At 36.8% G+C, this 26,368-nt stretch overlaps 1 protein-coding gene and 1 pseudogene across 1 annotated transcript; both read right to left on the reverse strand.

Annotated features, from left to right (window-relative positions):
* Positions 1-26,008, reverse strand: LOC143623799 (uncharacterized). Its single transcript, XM_077094632.1, has 3 exons — positions 25,943-26,008; positions 558-3,121; positions 1-485 (listed from the first exon to the last, which is right to left on the reverse strand). Exons 1-2 carry the CDS (start codon positions 26,006-26,008, stop codon positions 1,583-1,585), a joined length of 1,605 nt encoding a protein of 534 aa, XP_076950747.1. The 3' UTR covers positions 1-485; positions 558-1,582.
* LOC143623798 (receptor-like protein kinase 5 pseudogene) lies at positions 106-1,041 on the reverse strand (annotated as a pseudogene).
* Positions 26,009-26,368: the final 360 nt, after the last annotated feature.

A 26,368-nucleotide genomic window follows, 5' to 3' on the forward strand; every position in this document is an offset into this window, starting at 1 on the left:
TTACACTATAATGTCAAACTATATTATTCTTTACCATGAAAAGCTACAAAATTATTGCATATAATCGCACTCTATATATAGTCTATATATATATATATTACATGTTTAGACAATTTCGAGCTTGAGAAGGGGAATATGATCTGCCACATCAGCAACATTCTTCCCGTTCCCGGCTGCCATGCTGCACCGTAGCAGCATCTGACACACCGCCTTCATGGAGGGTCTATTGGTTGGCAGTTTACTGGTACACAACAGCCCCAGTTTAAACACACCAGTCATCTCATTCAAGTAAACCGGATCTTTAAACTCATTGTCTAAAACATCTACTATTGGCGCGCCACTTAGACCATGCTGCCAAGCCCATTCGGCTAGTGATGAATGCTCAGTTCCATTGCTGGCTTCTCTCCCGGTTGTCAATTCTAACAAGATCAATCCAAAGCTGTATACATCTATCTTCTCATTTACTTTAATCGTGTGAGCATATTCTGCAAAATAAGTTAATATATTATATAGCGTAACAGAATGAAAAGTATAATATGAAACATTATTAAACATACCTGGAGCCATGTAACCGAATGAACCAGCTACGGTTGACATTGTGTTGAGCTCACTTTCTTTAGCTAAGATCCGGGCTAACCCGAAGTCGGCTATCTTGGCATTGAAGTCACTATCTAAAAGCACGTTACTTGATTTCACATCACGGTGAATCACCCCAGGTGAACAATCGTGGTGCATGTAACTCAATCCTCGAGCCGCCCCTAATGCTATATGCAACCGTTTAGGCCAGTCGAGTACTACATGGTGAACAGAACCGTTGAGCCCACGACTCGATGGAGCTTGCTTTCGGTGCAGCCAACGGTCCTAACTTTGGTTTTCTAAATACTCATACACAAGGAGCTTTGAATTGTCACACGAAATGCAACCCATAAGTTTAACTATGTTTGAGTGACGAATCGTGCTTAGTATCTCGACTTCTGCTAAGAACTCTTTTTTAAGGCGTTGATCTAAGTCTCTTTTGGTTGAAATCTTCTTAACCGCCATGAACTCACCTGATCGGTTTACAGCTATCCGGTACACCTTCCCGGACCCACCGTGGCCGATCACGTTATTTTCTGTTAATCGAGGCAAGATCAAGGTTTCCGTGAAGTTTAATTTCGTGAAAGAAGTGAACTTCCAGTTTGAATCCAAACCGTACTTTCTTCTCCGATACCAAACAATAACATATCGAGTCATTAGCACCGTTAAAAGCAACAATATCGCTGCTATAAGTGCAATCATCGCCACAAACTTAGTTGAAATCCTGCTAAATGATCCGGTTAGGGATCTGCAAGATTTAAGCCCTAGTGTCGGGTTATCTGAACAAAGACCCGGGTTGTTCAAGAAGCTTCTCTCAAAGGCTCCATTATTAAGCTGACTTGGTATGATTCCATTTAGATTGTTATCTGAAAGATCAAGAGCAACGAGGCGTCTGCCAAGTTGACTCGGTATTTGCCCGGAAAGATCGTTTCTTGACAAATCCAATATCGTGAGACTTTCTAAAAACCCGAGACCACCCGGGATCTGACCCGTGAGCTTGTTTCTACTAAAGGTTTAGAGCACTGAGTAACCTCCACGAAACTATAGTTACTGGTAATTCACCCGTGAATCGGTTTCCATCTAGCAATAAAGTTTCTAAATTTGGGATTGCTGTTAATTCTTGCGGGATCACACTATTTAGTAAATTATTACTTGCTTCGAAAACCCTTAAACTTGTCCAGGAAGATACCCCAGTTGGAATCTGACCCGTAAATTGGTTATTACTTATTTTGAGGGTTGATAATTTTGGCGCCAATTCGTTTGGCAGCTCACCGGAAAATGAGTTATCACTCATTATCATTGTATCTAACAAAGAAACCTTCCACAACCCACCCGGGATTGCTCCGGAAAATCTGTTCCTGGAAACATGAAAACGCCTTAAACTGTTACAGTTTTCAAGGGCTTTCGGTATCTCACCAGAGAGACTGTTATTGAAAACAATCAAGCCTATAAGCTTCCCGTTGTAGCACAAGTTTTCGGGTAAGCTCCCGGTGAACCGGTTTTGGTTAACCTCGAATATATCCAGGTTAGAGTAGCTTCCAAAATCGGGCGGTAACGGACCCGATAAATTATTATCAAAAATTCTAATATTTCGCAAGCTTGGTAAGCGGCCGATACTCACTGGAATCTCACCAGATAACTGATTAAACATGAGGCTCAAGTTGGTTAAACTCGTTAGTTTCCCAAACCCGTCGGGGATTTGACCGGTCAACTTGTTTGCTGAGAGATCAATCATCTTCATGCTCATTGCTTCAATTGAATCTGGAATCCCACCCGTTAGATCAGTGCTGTAAAGATAAACTTCTGTTAAGTTTTTTAACGTGAACAGATCACTCGGTATCGATCCGTTTATGTGATTCTGAGACAAATCGAGCAGCTCAAGTGCGATCATACCCGATAAATTCCTGGATATTTCGCCAATCAAATTGGTTTCCGCCATGTAAAGGCTTCTAAGCTTCTTCAACTGACTAAAACTTGGTGGGAGTCTTGATGGTGTGAAGTCATTAAACGACAAGTCTAATAATTCAAGATCGGTTAAATAACCGATTTCTTCTGGGAAACTACCGTTGAAGAGATTTTGTGATAGTTGAAGTGATGTAAGCTTTGATAGTTTTGAAATGCCAACCGGAATGTCCACGGTGAAGTTATTGTTAAAGAGGTTAAGGTAGCGTAGCTCAGGGGATAATCGCGATACGTCGTCCGGGAGACGTCCCACAAAGAAGTTTTGAGAAAGGTCAAGGTGTTGCAGATTGGTGCAGCTGTAGAGAGCGGTCGGAAAGTCTCCGGTGAAGTAGTTGTAGTTGAGATCAAGATATGTCAAGTTTTTGAGGCTGCAAATGAGCGGAGGAACCGTTCCGTGTATTTCCTTATTTGGTACGTGGATTCCGGTGATGGTGGCAGCGTTACACGTAATCTCCGGCCAGGTGCAGGGGGTTGGAGGATTGGTTCCAGTGACTGAGTGAGGGTGGATTAGACCAGAAGCGTTTAAGGTTGAGAAGGGTGGTGTAGGTTCCAGCCGGATGGATCTACACGGAAGTATCTCGTTCTACGTAGGTGCGGAATCCCTACGTAAGACGATACGAGCGTAGGATGCGATATACGTTAAAACCAAGCACAAATACACGTTACAATACTCAAAAGACACGTTGTATTGCAACCCTTCAACACGTGATGTTCAATCACAATTACACGTACTGCCAATTAACTATCTCATACAACCCGTAACATATGTATATATATGTTACGACAACTTCTCCTAACAGACTAGGCGAAGTTGTCAATAACTTCGCTTGTCCACAAGTTCGCTTATATCAGGCGAACTAGTGAGACAACCTATCTAAACCAAAACAAACTAACACGATTACAGACACAAACATAACACTAGATACTGAACTACTGACATCACAAGTTCGCTTATATCAGGCGAACTTGTGAGACAACCTATCTAAACCAAAACAAACTAACACGATTATAGATACAAACATAACACTAGATACTGAACTACTGACATCATGTACCAACAGACTCCCCCTTGGCAGTAGCTTCATATCTCTATTTTTAATCACGTGTCTGGTAATCCCAAAATCTTGTATCTCCCGTCTTCAAGCATGAACTCCCTGTTTTACACAGACAGAGACAACTCTCTGGTATTTTGTGGCTTCTTCTTTCCATGCAGGAGTATAGAATATCTTTTTCTCGTTCAGCACCTGCAAGTCAGCTTGAGACAAATTCACCAAGTGCATAGGATCATACACTCTCAGCACCTCTTGTTCATCTTCATCCTCCATAACCGCTTCAGCTGTTTGACTGTCGACATACCACCATTTCAGATCCTTTAGGACATCCTTGGGCATTTGTTTCATCGGCACTTCTTTTAAACACCAGATAGGCTTATACTTCATTACCATCCAATGTTTGCCATCAGCTCTCATTCCTCTGTCTTTATCTTCAACAAGCTTCCCTTTCTGCGGCTTTAACAACTCGAACTTTTTCTCTTTTATACTTTCTTTCCACACGATCTTTCCAACAATCCTAGCCATATTATCATCACTCCTGTTTATCAACCCCAACTTGGCTAAATCCTTCACCTCACACTCCGGCAAGGTATTCAATGATCTCAGCAACCTTTTGAAGTACTGAACTCCGTCAAAACGTTTAATCACAAACAGCCTCAACTGGTCATCATACAACCAGCATATAATCCCCTTATTTGATTCAGCATACCCTTTGATATTATAACTCTTTTTAAACATAGTTGGAACCGCTGGCTTCTTTGTCTTTACGAACCATTGAGCGTAGCCTTCTTTCCATCCCGGCTGCTCTTCCCATTCAGTCTCATCACTTCCCATATCTTGACCCACATTTGACTTATCAACATCTGGAATTTCATGTTCTACATTATCCTCCACAATCTCTCCCTCTTCAATCTCACTGTCAATCACAATCTCGGCTCCTATCTTCTCAATCTCTTCAACCGGTAACACATCGTCGTCACCCACAGTATCATCATCCAACATCTCCTCATCATCCACTACCACCACATCATCACCCCCTGATCCACTTGTTGCACCAGTTGACTCCCCCTGAGATGTGGAAGTCCCAAGAGTTTGTTCAGTTCTTGGCAACTCACCACCTACATCTTTCGATGCATTGGGATCATCGTCTCTATCATTACTCTTCTTCGTCCTCAACTCATCGCCCTTCGCTTACCCTTAACTTCGCCCTGTAACAACTTCGCCTCTGCAACCTTTTATTAAATTTACAAAATAGGCCCTCATAAATTTGAACGTTATGCAATTATCTTTTAAAACTTCCTTTAAAGATTTAAATGTTACGATCAAAGACCAAGTAACCAAGTATTAAACCATAAAACGACATATGTAAAGTAAATTTTAGAAATAAAGTACACGGGATCAAATTTCAGTCTTGACGGGGACCAGAATGTTTTAGAAAAGATCCGAACAGGAATCATACTAATTAGATGGCTGTCACATAGATCCATGTTCAGCGGTATTATGACATAAAGAAACAGGTTGTAAGCAGGTAAACAACTTAGTATGGTTTTCATCGCTTCTGTGATACGGATTAGGTTCAATTAAGCTTAAAATTTAAACGGACAAACATCAGAGATTGTGATGCCTCCCATCTATTCTCAAAGCTTATTTGACTTTCCCCGAGTCACCCCGAGTTGACCTCGACCCGTAGTGTCTGATTAAACAGTAAGTACATCTTAATCTTTAGAGTCTTCTTCCCGTTCTCTTTATCGCCTCTTGATTGATAAGCATAACATGATAGGCTTCCGAAGGCTTAACATCATCATATATATATATATATATTTAAATAATAAAGATTTACATAGCTTCATAACAGTAGACTACTGCAAGTCCCGAATCTGGATCACTGCAGGTACTTGACATACTATCTTCTCGGAAATCAGAACACTCACGGGCTCGTGTATGACTGGGTAATCGCTTTTATGCCTATCATTCGGAAATATGTATATGGAGACATACACAACTCTGAATGAGTCTCCACTTTAAATCGAGAAGATTTAGTTAGTATCACTTCTACTTTTACGCAGCATAAAAAGCTACCATAACATACAATGACTGTTCTAGAGTCTTTTAGGCTTAATAACTTCACTAGTTAAGCACACAGAATTAGTTTGTGTATCACTTTCCAAGGTTGGATCAATTTTCTTAGAAACATTGTATTGAAACTTCTTACGAAGTTATAGACTTGAACAATTATATCATCTCCCTAAAAAAATTTAAATTCTATCGCCCCGATCAAGTCAAAGCCATCAGGTAAACGGCTATCCTGAAGATCCAATGGATCAGCTGGACCGACCACATACGAATATGCGTCCTTTTAACTAAGTATGAACGACTACTTTTCAGCGAAAGAATAAAAACACACCATAAACCGCCCCGGTCACTTTCAGTCATCTGGGTAATGGCTATCCTCATAATCTACTAGTAGAAGTAAGAACCAAACATATCCGAAGATGTGTCCTTCAAACTGAAGCAACCGACATAATTTTAAGCGATAGTGATGATTTTTTTTTAATAATAGAAACGAGAAACACGGTTACTCGGGATTGATCATCCCATTAAACTCAACAAGATTTTGAAAACGAGTTCGGTCAAACGCTTTAGTAAAAAGATCAGCGAAATTATCTAACGAATCAACCTTTTCGAGCACTATTATTTTCTTCTCAGCACAATCCCGTATAAAATGATGACGAATGTCAATGTGTTTAGTTTTGAAATGTTTTACGGGATTGTTAGTTACTGAGATTGCAGCAATGTTATCAATGCAAATAGGAGTTTGAGTGAAATTCAGACCATAATCGCGCAATTGCTGTTGTATTCAAAGAACCTGGGAGCAGCAGTTTGATGCTGCCATGTACTCTGCTTCACAAGTGGAAATGGCTACCGAGGTCTGCTTCTTGCACTGCCATGACACCAATCTTCCTCCCAGAAACTGGCATCCACCGGTTGTCGACTTCCTGTTCTGATTGCAACCTCCATAGTCAGAATCTGTGTAAGCGACCAAATCCAAGTCTCCCCCCTTTCGTGTACCACAATCCCAGCTTAGGCTTGCCTTTGAGATACCGCAGTATTCTCTTCACTCCCTTCATGTGAGATTCCTTTGGGCTTGCCTGAAATCGAGCACACAGACAAACTGCAAACATAATATCAGGTCTAGATGCAGTTAAATACATTACAGAACCTATGATTGCTCGATATTGGGTGGGGTCCACGTCTTCATCACTGTCCGAATCAGCACCCAGTTTGTGGTTGACGCAAACCGGAGTATCAAATGGAGTGCTGTCCTCCATCTTGAAGCGTTTGAGAACGTCTTGGACATATTTAGTTTGATGGATGAACATCCCATCTTTCTTCTGATCAACCTGCAATCCTAAAAAGAAAGTTAATTCACCCATTGCACTCATTTCAAACCTCTTTTTCATGACTTCTTCAAACTCCTGACACATGACGACTTTTGATGCAGCAAATATGATGTCGTCCACGTAGACTTGAACTAGTAGAAAATCTCGCCCATTTCTCTTGACAAACAGCGTGCTGTCGATCTTTCCTCTTTCGAACCCATTTTCAAGCAGATAATCAGACAAGGTTGAGTACCAGGCACGAGGGGCCCGATGTAGGCCATATAGCGCTCTACTCAGCTTGTACACATGATCAGGAAAATCAGGGTCAGGGAAACCCGGAGGCTGTACAACGTACACTACCTCATCGACTTTACCATTAAGAAAAGCACTTTTCACGTCTAATTGGAACACCTTCATTTCATTGTGTGCAGCAAATGCAAAAAATAGTCGGATTGACTCCAATCTTGCCACAGGAGCAAACACTTCATTGTAGTCGATTCCTTCTTGCTGATTAAACCCTTTTACTACCAGCCTCGCCTTGTTCCTTATGATTATCACTTTCTCATCTCTCTTACACTTAAAGACCCACTTTGTGCCAATAGCATGCTCATTCTTCGGTTTTGCAACTAATTTCCATACTTCCATCTTCTCGAATTGAGCTAACTCTTCTTGCATGGCTTCGACCCACGAGCTATCCTTGAGAGCCATTTGATAGTTCTTTGGTTCAATCTAGCTGATGAAGCAGGTGTACAAGCACTCATTAATGATACATGTTTCCTTAATGCTTGCGTAAACACAGGTGTGCTCATTCAAGCTTCGTCTTGTTTGTACACCATCAGACAGATCACCTATCACGTTCTCCAAAGGATGATTTTTGTGAACTCCAGTAGTCGGAACCGTACTGACTTCCAGATTTTTCCAAGTTCGAAGAGAGTTCATCAGTGGGTGATTGGTGTTGAGAGTGAAAAGGATTGTAGAATTCTTCCTCAGTAGAGGCAGCAGGAATATCAGCGGTTCTTGACGAGGAAGGATGACACTCATCGTATCGCGGACGTTGCACAATATTTTCTTCTTCATCATACAGAATCTGTGAAGCAATTTTCTCATCAACTTCTGCAAAATCCAAGTAAGGCATATTAAAGGATTTGAACAGTTTATCATAGTTAAAAGCTTCAGCGGGTCCCGTGGTGGGCATTGGTGGTTTGTAACTCGTGATGTCGGTGTTACATACCACTTCAACCTTGCCGTTCGATAAATTAAAGACTCTTCTGTTGGGTGTCCCAACAACATATCCGACTAAAATACCTTCGTCGGCTTTCTCACCAAATTTAGAGTTTGTCTTTAATATCGTGCATGGGGATCCGAATGGTTCGAGACCATTCAAGTTTGGCTTTCGACCATGCATAAGTTCATAACAAGTTTTATTCAATCTTTTAACAGTTAAAACATGATTAAGGATATAACAGGCCGTGGCAACAGCTTCAGCCCAGAACACCACAGGAAGTTTAGCATCAGCCAGCATAGTTCTGGTTCCTTCAATTAGCGTCCTGTTCTTCCTCTCAGCCACTCCATTTTGTTGCGGAGTATACGGGGCGCTGTACTGGTGGTCTATCCCTTTCTATAAGCAGAACAGCTCCATCTGGTAGTTCTTGAACTCTATCCCATTATCACTCCTGATGTACTTAACCTTTCTCCCCACAATATTTTCAACCTTGGTAATAAGGCTAATTACCAACTGACCCGTTTCATCTTTTGCCTTCAGAAAATATACCCAAGAGTATCGAGAGTAATCATCGGTTACTACCAAGCAGTATGAAGTTCCACCTAGACTCTTTACATTCACGGGACCAAAGAGATCCATGTGAAGCAGGTCTAGTGTACTGACGATTGAGTTAACCTTCTTGGAGTGACGAGGTTTCTTGTGTTGCTTTCTCTTCTTGCACGACACGCATTGATCTTCAAAGTTAAAATTCTTCAAGGGAACACCAGCACCAGGCCATTCTTGACAATGTAATTCATTTTGCGAAGATGTATATGCCCCATTCTTCGATGCCATAATTCTGACTCAGATTCAGTTGCCTTTGACAGAAGACATGACTCTTCTGTTGCCATCTCAGTTGACCTCATATCCATTATATAAGTGTTCTTTTGTCTTGGAGCTTTCATCACCACCCATGCCTCTGGTATCTTGAAACCAGGATACAGAACAATTGCTTCATTTTTAGTAAAGTGCACTGTGTACTCTTTGTCACAAATCTGAGACACGCTCAACAAATTATGCTTCAACTCCTCAACAAAATTCACCTTCTCTAACTTCATTTTACCATTTGTCACAGTTCCAATACCAGTAATTCTACCTCCGCTCTCTCCAGCAAAACTTACCCTACCTCCTTGAACAGGTTTCCTTTCGTGTAACAAATTCTTGTTACCAGTCATGTGCCGGGAACAGCCACTATCCACAACCCACAGATTGTTTACAGTCCTGTTCAACTGTTCCTGCACAGTTAACGAAAAGATTAAAATCTGGGGACCCAAGACCTACCGGTCTTGGGTCGATTAAATCTGTTAAACGGCATCCCGTACTTTGATTGCCCAAAGGCATTTTGATAGTGATTTCTGTAAGTTCTGAAAGGATACCTTCTTGAGAATTGACTATGAGGCCATCCAAACCTTAGTGGATTAACTGAGTTATAATTGTTGGTTTGGTTGTTAACTGGGAAAAACTGAGATCGATTTCTTTGAAATCTTGGATTAGTCCAATATCTGAAATTTGGTGAGTTAGCATTCTTACCATTATAGTAATTACTATTCGTTTTATTCTCAGTTTTCGGAGGCCTCATACCTCTGAATCTCTGATTTAGAGGACAATCTGTAATCAGGTGTCCTATTTGATTGCATCTGAAACAACTCTTGTGTTCAACTTTCGTCTCAACAGTTGTTTCAGATGTTGAGGTTGCATTACTATTCGTTTGTCTAACATATGGTGGGACAAACGGGTTTAGGAGAGAGTTCTTTTCAGTTGGCTTATATTCCTTCCCACGTTTTAGTAACACTACCTCTTTTTTTATCTCACTAGACTCGGATGTCTTGTCCGAATTTGATGAGACAGAACTAGGAACAGAAATCTTAACATTCGAAACAGGCTTACATGTTTCGCTTTTACTAACTTCAGGTTCTTTAATCGAAACTTTGACAGGAACTGTCTGACTAATCTAATCAACAGATTTCTGATTACTAGGATCATACGTATAGTTATGGTTATATGGTGGTGGAACTTCAGAAAATCCAATTCCCCCTTTGTTAACTGGGGAACGTTGAACACTTACGATGTGATCAAGCATTGCTGAGGAATTTCTAAACTGTTCAATTTTTCTGTTTAATTCCACCACTTTTACCTGGTAATCAGCTATCTGTTTATCCCTTTCAGCAATTAGTTTGGTTTTTTTCTTCTAACTCTTCATAACTAAGATTAATTACTTGTATTTTATCAGCTAGACTGGCTTTAAGACTTCTGATATCTTTTTCACTAGCTTTTATTTTTACCGAGTAACTGTTTTCTCTAGTTTTAGTGTAATGATGATCTTTTTTTAACGTTTTAAATTGAGCGTCCAAACTAACAAACTGATCAGTTACTGTTTTCAATTGTTCAGACAGATTTTCACATTGCATACAATGAAGTTCAGAACTTACCTCAGAGAGCTGATCGTTCACTTCTGCCATATAAGCTTGATTTTCTCCTTTCTCTTTCTCACTTCCTGCAGTTTCGACGTTCACCAAATTTGCCTGTTCGAAGACTTCCTCAACCTGTAGATTCCAGTTGTACCCACCATTGTGTCTAGATACCATAGCCCTATTCTCACTACCTCCCCCATTCTGTTGTGCCGACCTGTTCTGACTACGTTCGACTCTTTCATTTGTACATTCCTTAGCAAAGTGACCATTCTGTTGACAGTTATAACATCGAACCTTTGACTTATCAAAACCTGGTCTTTCGCCAACGAACTTTCTACCTGTTTTCTTCATGAATCGTTTAACCCGTCTTACTATCATAGCCATCTGCCACTGCAGATCCATCTCTTCTAGATCATCAGCATCGATTTGATCATAGTCTTCGTCCAAAGTTGCAGGATCGACTATTTTACCTTTGATGTAATTCTCATAAGATGCAATGAAAGATGCATAGAGAGCAAACTGCTGTTCAGCTGATTTAACACTCATGGGCATCTATGAGTAGTTGTTGGTTGGAACATTTGATGAAAAGTTACCAGTTGTGGCTTGAGGTTTTGAAGAATTACTTCCTGCAGCTACGAAACATACATCACCATCCATGTTGAGAGTCACATGACCATCACGAGTTGAGTTGGAGTTTGATTCTCCCTTTGTGTAGTAGGCAGATGATTCTGATTTTGAACTTGCACTTGGAGAGACCTTCGCACCATACATTCCCGAATCCTGAACCTGATCAGTCGGTGTCTCCTTTCGAACCATGTTGAGCTCAAAATTTCGTAACTTATTGACTGCTGTTTCAAGATCAATATTAGCAAATTCTTTATCCTCTCTCATTAAAACCGTATACATTTCCCATTTCGGTGGAAGAGCATCAAGAAGTTTCTCTACTATCTCCTCTTCTTTGTATACAATGGAGTAATTGCTGAGTTCGATCATCAAGTGATAATATCTGGTGATGATATCGTCAAGTGATTCATTTTTCAGGTACTTGAACACAGAGAATTGGGTTTTTAGTAGCTTTGTTTTGGAAGCACGTATTCCCACATTACCCTCATATCGATTTTCAAGTGCTTCCCATAGCTCTCTAGCAGTTTTGTACTTCTTGAATGTATGAAGAATCTCTTGTGGAAGAGCCATTGTTATTGCAGCATGAGCTTTACTTTCTGCCTCATACATCTTCTTTTCTTCCTCTTCCATCTTATTGTACTTCTTAATCTGTTCACGACCCTCAAACAAGGCCGTTGGTGGAATGTATCCATCTTGTATGCACACCCACATCTTAGCATCTTGATATTTAACATACTGTTCAAACCGATCTTTCCAAGCAACGAAATCGGTACCCTTAAGCATTTTCGGAGCCTTAGTTGCTGAACCGGCCTCAACTTCCATTTTTACCAGTTCCGTAATGTTTATCGAAGTCATCGCTGAAAGAAACACGACTTGAAAACACACAATTTTTTTTTTTAAATTTGAACAGTGATCAGTAGGCGAAGTTATGCTTAACTTCGCTTAAGCTTAACTTCGTTGAAACTCTTAACTTCGCTTGTTACTTAACTTCGCTTGATGACAACTTTGCTTGGTTGATAACTTCGCTTAAACGTATAACTTCGCCCAAACCCTACGAACAGTGACGGCAACTTCGCCTGATGAACACAAGGTTTTTGCAGGTTTTAATTTGACGTATTGTGAGGTATGCGAAGGTGTAATGGGTTATATTTGATAGTGGGAGATGTGTAGGACATAAAAACTCTGTATTTCAACGTAAACTCGTCCCGCGAATAGTCGAACGAAACGATTTCTACACTCGTGTGATAATCCCGAACCACACAATCACGAGCAAAATGCTCTGATACCAATTGTAGGTTCCCAGCCGGATCTACACGGAAGTATCTCGTTCTACGTAGGTGCGGAATCCCTACGTAAGACGATACGAGCGTAGGATGCGATATACGTTAAAACCAAGCACAAATACACGTTACAATACTCAAAAGACACTTTGTATTGCAACCCTTCAACACGTGATGTTCAATCACAATTACACGTACTGCCAATTAACTATCTCATACAACCCGTAACATATGTATATATATGTTACGACAACTTCGCCTAACAGACTAGGCGAAGTTGTCAATAACTTCGCTTGTCCACAAGTTCGCTTATATCAGGCGAACTAGTGAGACAACCTATCTAAACCAAAACAAACTAACACGATTACAGACACAAACATAACACTAGATACTGAACTACTGACATCATGTACCAACAGGTGGTTTGGTCATTTTGGGGTTGTGAAATTACATCAAAGGGTAGGAGGAAGATGAGGATGAGAAGAGGAGACATGGGTAGTATTGGCATATTGGTTTTATGGTCCACGGTTGGCTGGTGGTTGATTATGGTGGTGGCATGTAGGATTAGGTGACTTGAGAGTTGTACACGTGTGGAAGCAGCAAATTATGGGTTTGAGTTTGACTGATTCAATGTTGGCGGGTTTTTGACAATTATATAGAGGGAATTTACAAGATTGGTACATGTAGTTTTTGTTGTTTTATTGATAAGGACCTTGAACTAGATAAAATATTGTCATGGTTTTAGCTATAAATATGTTATAACTAAGTAGGGGTTATTTGAGCTTAATATTCGAATTAGTTTTTGGGGTTATCTGAGTTTAAACTCATTGTTTTAGCTTAACGGCTTAGTTCTTGGGGTTATTTGAGTTTAATATTTGAATTATAACCCACATTTAATTCTAATTTGAATATTTGTATACGAAAACTGAAATAAGAATTCGACTCACATTCAAAAGCTTAAAACCGAATTTGAGTTCATATTTTGATTCCAGTCTAGTTTAAAGTTTGATATTTTCAAATTCGGTTTGAATAATGATCACTTGTAACTAAAAGTGTAAGTTCAAAGTAACGATATTTAGGGGCTAGTAAATGTAAACAGATGCAATGGCCTTTTAATCCAATGTCGTAGGGGTAATAGTCGAGGCTCGAAATTTTTATGACATATTCGAAACCTGACTCAAGGGCGTTTTTTCTATAGTGGTGGTTGGGTGAGTCAGGTATGGAGCGTTGAAATCAGTATTGGTGGTTGACATCCTGTCTTACGGAGACTCATCTGAGTATGGGGTTGTTCTAAACACTATTAAAAATGTGATGTAAACGCATTGTAGATTGTAGATTCTGAAGGGTAGAGTCTAAAAATATTATTTTGTTTTTGGAAAATTGCAAAGTCAACTAGTCTAAAAAGTAAGCAAGTAGGCCATTTCTTGTGTTATCAATCATCATCAACAATGACGTTTAGCAAGATTCACGTTTTTCTCCATGGCCCTAATGTTATTTGATTTTGAAGTTTACCATAATTTTGTTAAAAAACAGTAATGAGGCCTATCGTCAAATAAAAATGATAAAAATATGTAAATTTGAACATGTATCAAAAGTAGTTTTATAAGTAGTTACCAATTTTGTTGATGAGGATTAGTCGGACTAAAGCTCGGAGACATCACGCCTTGTAAAACACATAACTTGGTGGAAATTCATCATTTACATAGACATTACAAGATGAAACAAATGCCTTTTACAAATGTTTATCTAATCAGACAAACATCAACTATATCTTATGACATGACTCTGTCTGGTAAGCCTAAGGTTACGTCTTTGAATATGGGGTTGTGCTAAATGTATCTCACCTCATTCATCATTTTTTAGCTTATTGTGCTCATGTTCTTTCTACTACATCAATCATTTCAAATCACTCTTATATACATATGCTATATCTTAGTATACATGCTATTATACACATGTATACTAGAGGCACAACAAGCATACATGGATATGCATATTTAACCAAAGCCAATAATATGATACTGTGTGTATCTTGAAATTGAAAGATTATGGTTTGAGTCAAGAGCTAAGATATCATCATTTGATACCCACCTTCCATTCACCTAACGTTACAACGATGGCCTATCAAAAGTCATCGATTTGATGATTTCAAGGGAAATATCAATAAGTTTGGTCAACCAAACGTGCATCGGTCTAATTTTGTGATGATTAACTGTTATTACTTCCATTATTGTTACTTTGTGTTTGTAGAGGGTTTTGAGCATCAATGCATCATACCACTGCAAACTAAGATTTGAAGATTAATTAAATTAGTATTATTATTAAACATGATGCGATTGGCCAAACCTTGGTCAAGGTGGTGGTAAAAAGGCTAGCAATATATAGAAGTGTAAATGCAAACTTTGGGGGTAATGAATACACATAATAGATTTTCAAGGGGTAGAAAACTGAAGGAATATAGTTGGAAGTTGCCTACATGGTTGATTGGTTGACGAGTGATGATTAATAAATAATCTATTAATAATATCTTCTAGAACGTTGAGTATTCATCTGACTACACATGTGACGAACAATACTTGCAAGACAGGCAAAAAGGCAAACATGTTTTATTTAAGGTAGAGTGCTTGTATTTTTGTTACATTCTATATGCTAATATGCCAATAAATGTAACCATGTATTAGGATAAAACTTAAAAGGAAAATCATATTTAAATAACCCTAACTATGATTTTTGGCTGATAATTGATTCATATTTATACTTTGACCAATGATAATCATAACTTTTACTTTTATTGTTAAGAGCCATCCCGATAACATAACCAACATAGATTTATACTTGTTTCTCACCAAAAATAGACCAAACACTTGTGTTTTATAGTTAAGCAATCAGCCAATCATCACAATATTTAGTTGAAACACAATGCTCCGTGAAATAATGGTTAGTTGGCGGCTAATTTGGTTATTATCGGTAGTAACCTTGTCAGCAGAAAATCTTTTAGTAGTAAGTTAGTTATTTATCGTTGAACAATCTAGTTTACGTTGATAACCGAAGTTGTAAACGATTGTAGCTATTACCGATGGCGCAAGTAGCTATTAAAATAAACCGATTATTGTCAAATAATATTAACGAATTATTCAAATATACACACATTGTATTAAATTAGTTCCAATATTAAGCGTATTAGTGCATTCACATTAGGTTCTCCACATCTCAACCATTTCACTAAATTTTAGGGAAATATTTAAGAAATTATTAAAATCACCACTACTTTAGTATCTTTATTAAAGTAGATAACAACTATAAAGAAGCTATAATGCTTCTAAGAGCATTTCAGCCCCTACCTCTATTTCTATAGTTACACGAAAAACTCATATATTTTCTTTCTAATTGTTGGGTCTATATTTAGTTGGTTTGTACTTAGTCTATGCTTAATGTACTTTGTGTTTTGTATGTGTATATGAAAACCGAGATCAACTTGTGATCTCGGTGGGCTTGGGCTTATTGTTGGGTTAGGTTGTGGTTTCGCCGATATATATAGATGTTATGTATAGGGATTAGGTTGGCCGTTCAAGAGAGTTGAGTTGGACGAGTTTTGTGTAAAGCTTGCTTAAGCATCCTACGTAATATACTTATGTTTTGAAGCATTACTTGGTGTGATTTGTGTGTTCTTGGTTAATCGTCTTGAATCATCTCGTGTTATATTCCACAATAACATCGAGATAGTTGATATCATATTGAAAGATCCGTTCATACGACTTACAATTGGTATCAGAGCCTATTAACCTAAATTAGGCTCGGTTGTGATATCAAAAGATTCAAGATCTTGATTCATTGTTTTTTTTTTGTGTTGTTTTCTTGTGTTTTGGGTGATTTTTCCGGCGAGCTGTTCATCAGAGGAGAATGAGACTTATATTTGGTTATAGATTTGATTGATTTGGAAAATATTTGAATTCCATAATTCAAGGAAGTTAGTTGGTAGCAAATCTGAATCAGTCAACATTGTTTTCAGCCAGATTTTATTTGTTTTCAGTTAAATCTTAGAGTTCTCAGTGAAACTCTAGTGTTCTCGGCTGAATTTGTTTGTTTTCGGTGAAATCTTAGAGTTCTCAGTGAAACTCTAGGGTTCTCGGCTGAATTTGTTTGTTTTCGGTGAAATTTTAGGGTTCTCGGTGAAATTATTGTGTTCTCGGTATACATTGTTCTCGGTGAAATCTGGTTTTCGGTTTACAAGTGTTCTTTGTTGACCTGATCTGTTCTCGGTCAACGATGACTGTGATCTGTTCTCGGTTGATTCTACACTTGGGCCTGATCTGTTTAGTTTGGGCTTTAACATTTGGACTTTTGTTTAACTGGACTGTTACAATTAAAATGGACCAGCCAATGGTAATGGATCATCCAATGCTACACTTCATCAAGAACTAGACTCCATAAAACAAAAAAATGATAAATAAAAGATAATATAAACATTTACAAACATTTTTGTTAATATCATAAAATACCAATAGCATTCACGTAATAGACATTAGTGTTTTGTAGTAGTTAACAAACGTTACAAAACTTCGAAGTTTTCTATTGGAAAGCTTTCATGGAGACTATATATATAGGCCATGTTGTACAAAGTTATATAGAAATTGAGTTAAGTGCCATTTTAGTACATGTGGTTTGACCAACTACGCAACTTTAGTACCTATTCTTTATTTTGTGCAGATGGCTACCTCAGTTTCAAAAAACTTGCAATTTTAGTACTTTTTCTAACTCCGTTTATTTTATCCATTAAATCAGGGGTAATCTGGTAATTTCGTTGTAAACAATACAATAAATAATAATTTCATTTATATAACAAAACTTAAAAATTACATGAACCAATTATACAAATAACATTTTATCACATAGTAAACATCCATATCCACCGACACCCATTCCCACCTTACCGGAAAACCACCATCGACGGCACACATTACACTAACGTTCTCTCTCTAAACAAAAAAATTTACTAAAACAACATAATAAGTATCCAATACACCGGTCTCTAGATCAACATCTGGTGTTGCCGTCGTCGAAGTTCCGGGCATAACTACAGGAGTTATACCGAATAGTTGAGAAGTCCGACTTTATCGGATCTAACAATCTTCCGGATCTCGGATCTTACCTTGTGGAACACATGTATCCAGCTTCTTCCGTTGTTGTTACTATTATTATTATTATTATTATTATTATTATGGTGTTGGTTAAACTTGAATATGGAGCGAACATGGGTTTCCGGGATAGTATCCAACCCTACCCCCAGTCCCACCAGTTTCTGATGGAAGTGGAAGCAAATTCACCCATTGAAGACACGGATTTGGAGTGGCGTAAGACCCATGCGGTGGCGGAAGAAGGCTGGATCCGTAATAAGACGGAGGAGAGCCGACGACGGATGCCGGCTGTTACGGAGTTGGGGTCGGGTTGGTGGGAAATGGAGAGATGGGTTTCGGTGTAACATGGTTGGAATTGAATTGAGAGAAAGAAAGTTGGAATGGAATTGAGAACACTCAGGTTTTGGGGGAAAAGTAATAAAGATGTGAAAGATATAATGGAATTTTGGTTAGGGTTTTGAAGATTGGGGGAAGTGGAGCAGTGAATTGGGTTTGTTGGATTTTATGATAATGAAAAGGGGTTGGGTCTGTAACAAATCGAGCAGTGACATAAACGGGTAATGTGATTAAAAGAAAAGAAAGAAATTAAAACTGACAAATACCACTCATTTAAATAAGAAATTACGTAAATACCCCTGACTTAACAGATAAAATCAACGGAGTTAGAAAAAAGTACTAAAAATGCAAGTTTTTTGAAACTGAGGTAGCTATCTGCACAAAATAAAGAATATGTACCAAAGTTGCGTAGTTGGCCAAACCACAGGTACTAAAATGACACTTAACTCTATAGAAATTTGAATAGAACTCTTTAATTTTAAACCAAAGAGAGAAAATTTGAGAAGTCTCATTTCATAAATTGAATTTAATCAAAGAGCTAAAAGGATATAACTAATTTATCGAAACCCATGTTTTTACCAACGAATCTCCTATGAATGTCTTAATTTTGTGTTGCATTCGATAAATCGATACCCATGTTGATGAATATCAATTGAAACACATGTAAAAAGAAAAAAATCAAACAAACCTTATAATTCCAATGTAGAAAACGAATGCAAAAGCAGAGGACGATCGTTAAATGAATATGTATAGTCTAATCGCATTTATACTTTGAATTAGGATACCTTAATTATAGAATTAGGGTTAAGGATTATATAGAATTGTTAGGTTTAAGCCTGAAGAATGGAAATGGAATTGCTTTTAACATAGTCTGGTTGATTACATAACCCGTTATATGTGAATTAAATTTTAATTTTAATGAAAAGGAAAAAAAAATGTCATGTGACAATTTAAAAAGATTTGATGAAAAGTATTTTAATGAAAATGAAAAAATAAAAAAAATGCCAAAATATCATGTGACAATTTAAAGAGATTTGATGAAAAATATTTTTATAAAAAGGAAAAACAAAAAAAAATGCCAAAATGACATGTGACAATTTAAAGAGATTTGATGTAAAGTATTTTAATGAAAAGAGAAAAATAAAAAAAAATGCCAAAATACCATATGGTAATTTAAAAATATTTGATAAAAAGTATTTTAATGAAAATGAAAAAATAAAAAAAAATGTCAAAATAACATGTGACAATTTAAAAAGATTTGATGAAAAGTAGAAAAAAATTGTTGTTAAAAATCCACTATTTTATTATATAGGTAGATAAACAAAGCTATTTTAAAAATGCACCGCACAAGCTTTGCTAGTTCCCAACATCCATTATTCATTCAAAGATTAGAGATACCATAATGTCTTTTTACTATCTGTCTAATTAAGCATGCGTCATATTCTACCTACACATGATAATATTAATATGATTAAGGAGGCAAGAGAGAGGATTTGAAAAGAATTGAAAGGAAAGTGAAACATATTTGTGTTTCCGAGTTATTTAATGAAACAAAATAAAAAGAAAAGAAAGAAAAACTTGTAATACTTTTTCCTCCTAACTTTCCTTCCACTATTGAGAAAGTAAAATCTCTTCCTAATCTTCTTCAAAATTATTTACTGTCAGTTCAAACTTAGAAACACAAAGTTAAATAATATCCTTCCATTTTCTCTCATAAATTTATCTCTTTTCTCTTGTATATTAAAGTTATGGGCGAGTCAAGAGCAGCCATGTCTAAAAGGCATTCTAACACACTCAACACTAAAATAATTTTTATTCTAGTTAGACTGAAGAAAAGGAATCACAACTTATATATTCAAAAGACGACTGTACCAGTTCATGCATATGCATATGCATATGCATATGCACGGCACCAACCCCTACTTAGGTAGTTAGGTTCATGTCCAAGAATTCTTTTTTATACAAAGGAGTCAAGCATATATGACAAGACAACGCACATCAATAGATTTCTAGATATCATGATTTAATACCACCTTCTATTTACCCAACACCACAATGACGACTAAAAATCCTCCAAATTTTACCTTCGAATCATTATATAAAATTATATTAAAGACTTTAAAGACTCTTATATACCAAATGGATTGGTCAACCAAATGGTGGATTATAGTCTGGTTTTATAATTACTACTTTTTCTGTAGTGAGGGTGGTGGTGGATATTATCTAGGGTGGTGGTTAAAAGCTAGGGATTAAAAAAGTAAATAAATTGAAGTGGATGTTATCTAGGCCTGTGCAATGGGTCAAAACCGAGCAGGAGCCGGACCCGGTACCTGGTTATAGAGAAAGTTAGAACCGACACTGGATGCTATTATTCCATTGCGGTTCAGGTATGAAACTGTTCTTGCGGATCTATATGCTAATCGGTTCATGATAACCAGTGACGGATGCATGATTTTTTTCTATGGGTTCACCTTTTTTCGGTGTTCAAGTATCACACAACCAAATGTTAAATTTTTCGGGCCGGTCGGGCCTTATCGGAGAATATGACGTAATACGATACCATAATAAAACAATATGTTAATTTAAAAAACATGTAAGGTCATTAAAAATGAAAAAACAATTACAGTAAATGAGTTGTGGATGCGTGATGTATGAATAGGTAATTTGGAAATAATGGGAAGCGAAAACTTTCTCTTTTTAGTTCTTAGAAAGCCCAACTAAATAGAGAGTGATGGTTTACCAAAAAAAAAAGAAAGAAAAAAGATTACATATATCTATATGGGACTTAAAAAGACCTGAACTCTTTGAAGTAAAACCCTAACTAATAACACAATGATGATTTACCAAAAAGAAAGAAAAAAAAAGTAATTAAATGGGTTTTTGAAAGACTTGAACTTGAGACCTTAAAAGAGATTAGATAGGAAGGTTTTAAAGGAGTTTACCACTAGACCATCTTAAACTTTTTGATATTGGTTGACTTCTAACATTCTTATGGGTTCACTAATACTTTTTATATATCATTTTAACGCAAAATTTGAAGATCAGTGGGTTCCCGTGAACCCGGGGAACCCACACTAAATCCGCCCATGATGATAACCTGTATGAATATGATGCTGAGAATATCAATTTTGTAGACCAACCCAATCATTTCAGTGAACCAACCCAACCCAGGACCCGATTAACTTCAAAATAGTTACCTGCGAACCAAACGGGTTTGGGTCTTATGGGACTTACTTACCTAGGCCTATAAACGAACCAACCATTCGGTGAAATGTTCGTAGACCGTACAGCGTGAAGTTCGTTTCTTTAATAAACGAGCGAGCATGAACAAAAAATTTATGTGCGTTTAATTAAACTAACGACCATGAACACATGTTCCGTTCGTTCATTTATGTTCATAAACGTTCATTTATGTTTGTTTATGTATTAATAGAAAATAATTAAATATTATCTTGATGAGTGTCATATACTTAAATATTTATATTTGTTAATTTGTGTTTATTTAATTGTTTTCATTTATGTTTGTTTATGTTTGCTTGTGTTCATTTACACTTTTTCATATCTTTGTTTATGTTCGTTTAGATTTTAAACAAACGAACATAATCGAACACAGATAAATGAACATATATGAAAAATAAACGAATATGAACATAAATATTTGTTTGATTAAGTGTTCGTGTTGGTTCGAAGTTAAATGAAAAAACATAAAAATTCCCTTGTTTGTCTTCATTTGATTCATTACAAGCTTTCATTATTCTCATTGATGAATACATTGGCCTCAATCTCTATGCCTTGCCAATTTTATTTGTGTTCGTGAACGGTTCTTGAACTCATTAATTTCCTTAATGAACGAACACGAACATAAAATCCCCTCCGGTGTGAACACATTATTTCTTAACAAATGAACATGAACAGGCCTTGTTCGTGTTTGTTCGGTTCGTACACAGACCTAGAGTTACCCAGTTTATGATAACCCCTGCATGGACCAATAAAAACACATTTCTTTGCGACAAACTCGAAATCTCAAATGTATTTTGTTATATCAAATGGTTCACGACCGGCCTTAGTGTATGGCAGGATAGTCGACGACCACATGCCCGACACCCCGTTAGGCCCGATTGTTTTTTTTGTTTTTTTTTTTCAAATTATATGTATTTCAACACAATTACATAACCACTAGCTTGGTCTAGTGGGAAAGTGGTATGACATCTAACCAAATGGTTGTGGTTTCTAGTCTTATTTGAGAAATTTTTAAGCTTATTTCCATACAGAAGATTTTTACACAACTCAAATCATAATCAAGTAAGCCCATTTAAAATTACATTGCTTAAATCCAACATAGTGCTCCTTTTACTTAAGGCTCAAAAAAATTTTCACTTTCTCGGATCCGACCTTGAAAATGGTTGCACAGGAATCATCTCTCCAAAAACAAGATTTTGGCCTTTATGTTTACATGATATCTTAGATCACATTATATCTTGACCAAATGCAGCAGTTGCAACATTATCGTCGTAATATTGTGTATATGATGACATAAAAATGCTTTAGTAGTAGTCATCTTAGCATGCCAACAGCTTTTTCTACAAGGAAAAAGATCATGATCCATGTTATCCTATCCTATGGTGCACATGGCACGCCTGTTAGTTGTAGTTAGTTACGGTTATACTTAATTAGATTGTTTTTCTGTCGTAACAGCTCTGCGGTGACCATGTAAAGCATTCTGATTAGGATTAGCAGAGCTTATGAGTGGCTTGTTGAGGATCTAAAATTCATAATTTATCTACACTGCGTTGTTATAAGTTTTAAGTAAACGAAAGAAAAGCTTGGATAGAAAGACCATAGATTTATCTTCCTTCGGGCTCTAGGGAGGTTCTGGTGTACCCATGATGGATGATTAGAGAGAAATTAGGGTTTAGATCCCTTAACCCTAACTTAATTTTAAGAATTGATGAAGATAAAAGTGGTGTTAGGGGTGTTTGGGATTGTTTATGTTATGAGATGTTAAGTTAATAAGTTAATATATACAGACTAATTACCTTTTGATAAAAAGTTATAATGAGGTAAAATGAAGAATCCCATACACCCTCTTATATTATCTTAGACAAATCTAAGGAAAATAAAAAATAAATGTAGCTTGGGCCTAAGATTTCACACCCCGACCAAAGCGGCAGAACATGCCGGGCCCGGCGTTAATTGCACATGAACACATGACACTATTAAAGTGACAATAATTAAACATCCCATTCATTAATTTCAACTCAAGTACAACTTGTTCAAAATGCACATACAATTCAAATAAAAGGAACAACCAAAACAACTTAATAATAATTGTCCATTCAATATAACCTAATTGTCCAAACTAAATGACAACGTCTTCAATTCTTCAATCAACCTACTATCACACATGTAGCATTGTATAAAAATAAATTTGATCAACGCGAATGCTGGTGAGTAGTTCACTAGTTTTGTTATATATAATATGTGACCAAAATACATAATTCACATGTGATACTCAAGATAAGTGCAGCAATTGTGGTAAATAAATTATAAGTCAATGAGGCTCCTTTCTAATGAATAATAACCAAATTAAAAGTAGAGCCGTATGATCATACTTATATGTGGATGTGGCCAAAGTCCATATGAGACATATAACAACAATCAATCAAATTTATCTAAGTAACATAAAATACAGAATTATGGTTTGAGGATCTAAGTCTTATATCATGTGATTTGGAAATATGTTATACAAGTTACCCCCAAAATATAATATGAAAAACGGGGAGTGAAACTACTCACTTGGAAATACGACTTGGTGAAGACTTAGAAGATCCTCAAGAAGACGAACCGAAAGGTGCGGTTTAGTGTGCACGTCCTAGATTTAATGTGCTTGGATTAATATTGGTTTGATAAGATAAAGTAAAATGAAATAAATAAAACTTAGTTTTAGTGTCTTTTGGGATTTTAAGTTAGAACATAAAGCTTTAGTATTTGAAATAAATGAGGGGAAAAGTAAACAAATCAAGTCTCAAAAGTTTTAGCTATTGGTTTTACTCAACCTTTGTTGAGTGAAGATTATTTTAATGCAAAGTGCAAGACCCATTTGTAAGTAAACACCAACACGGGACTTAAATGAGTGTTCAACTTAGTTGGTTTGGGGCTTCGTATAATGTCTGAACATGACAATCCATAAAGGTAAAATGTATGAGATAACTCATATGAGTCAAAAACTTAACAACGTAAGAAATATTATTAAGAAAAACTCCAAACATTAACGTTAAGTAAGTGTTCGATTTTATCGGCCCCAAGCTTGATATGAGACCTGACATGCTAAGAATTTGAGAAAACATTTTGAAATTAATCTAAAACAGAATCTTAAAGGAAATACATGAATTGATGGCTCAAAACAACAACTAGTGTGTGTTTAAGCAAAGATCGGTTTAGTTCGGTTTGTTTGATTTGGCTGGCCCGAGACTTGATATGAGACCAAGTTTGGTTCCAACGCATCCATACCATAACAATAAGCATGAAATACTAAAAAGTCAGAATCCGATTTAAACAAGAAATAGCTTATATATGACTTTAAAAGTCAAACTGCCAAGAACAAGGGATTAAGCATTATGGAAGATACTCCAAGATGGTTAAAGCCATTGTCGGCTATTTGCATGCATTGTGACAGCTAATCAGAGATTGGTAGAGTTGAGAGCTCAATGTACAATGGAAAATCAAGGCATATTCAGCGTAGGCATAAACACGATACGGGAACTATTAACACATAAACACGATACGGGAACTACTCTTAATGGGTGTTGTTATCAAGCTTGACTATTTGAAGCCAAAGGATAACATTGCGGACCCGTTAATGAAAGGCTTAAGAAAAATGTTAGTTCACAAGTCGTCAAGAGTAATGGGACTAAAGCCCATGAAGTAAGTGAGTGCAAAGGAAAATGTAACATATAGAATTGGTGATCCCAAAATCTAGGTTAAATAGGACAACCTAATCGGATGAACGAAGGTTATTATGGAGGAGTACCTCAAACATAAAAATTGAGATTTATATTTCCTTGACCATTCCTATAACAAATTAGTGATATCGACGAGGTTAAGCATGTGGCTTTTAATGATTTGTGTAAAATCATCTATGTGAGAGAGAAGGGTTGCTTCTAATGTAATGTGGGACGCGCAATTCCTAGATCTCTCGTAGAACCAAACAAGTGCTCCGTGACCATAACGGACACACCAATGAGGGGTTTACTAGACCAGGATGAGTGTTGTGTGGAGTATTCCTTCCTTTGAGTTATGAGTTCCAATTCGGGTGCTCGGTCCTCCCCGGTAGTACTAACTTCTTCGGCTGTTGTACCCTGGGAAACAGACGGATTCTCCTGGGAGACTCGCAATCTGTTTTAAGGGACCGGTGTTGAACACGAATTCTCAACCCCGCTTTACATGTTTTATTTATGTCATCTACTTGTATTTGTTTAATTAGTTGTAACTTTCAATTCTATATATTTTAATTTACCGTTTTATATATTTTGTATTGTAGTTCATATTAATATAATTTGTGTTTTATCATTATTCTACGAACGGATCTCCTATAGTTTATATATGATGCAAGTTCAAGGTAATTAGTTTAAGTTACCTCCATTAATGATTTATGTTAAATAGCCCCTGCTCTTTGTTTCATAATTAAATATATTATTTATATACCCGTCCCTTTTAGTTTTGTTTTAATATACTTCTCCCTTTTATTTTATTACAACATGTCATTTAAAATCCTTTAAACAATTTTAAAAAGTGAATATTATTGTTATAACATTAATCGTCGTTTATAAAAATTAGCTTATATATTTTATTATTCGTTAAGGCCTACGAGCCTTTTTATTCGGCTCGGCCGAGGTATATAAATCCTCGGAGACGGCCCTGGTTACCTCATTCCACGTGTAAGCTTGTTCAACGGTACACTCTGCTTGCATAGTGGGATTAGAGAGAGCCATAATAAGTGGGTTCTGCATACAATAATTTATTTCATAACTTGTTTAGTGTATGTTACTGTGTATCAAGTAAGTGAGTTAAGGACCGGTATAGATGATATACGAACATGACAAGTATGATACATGATCACAACATGAAATTCACTATTTTAATAATATAAAGGAATCTGAAAACAAAACCGATTCGGATATACAAATATAAATACGAGTATAAATACAATCCAAAATTGACAAATGTAACTAAAGACATCTTATTAAGCCCTAGCACTAAGTATACCTATAGCCCAATAGATCCCAAACCAACAACCCTAGACGGAATCATTTTAGAATACGAACGACCAATCAGGATCAACCCGAATCAAA

Source organism: Bidens hawaiensis, unplaced genomic scaffold (genome assembly GCF_021521415.1).
Source record: "Bidens hawaiensis isolate Kalapana, Puna unplaced genomic scaffold, B.hawaiensis_p1.1 tig00003540_1, whole genome shotgun sequence".
NCBI classification, from domain to species: domain Eukaryota; kingdom Viridiplantae; phylum Streptophyta; class Magnoliopsida; order Asterales; family Asteraceae; genus Bidens; species Bidens hawaiensis.

Bases quoted from the DNA above. Each gene is read 5' to 3' on its own strand.
- LOC143623799 (XM_077094632.1), bottom strand. From the start codon at position 26,008: ATGGCTCTCTCTAATCCCACTATGCAAGCAGAGTGTACCGTTGAACAA. The intron at 3,122-25,942 runs GTAACCAGGGCC...GCACCTACGTAG, and splicing joins AAGCTTACACGTGGAATGAG to AACGAGATACTTCCGTGTAG.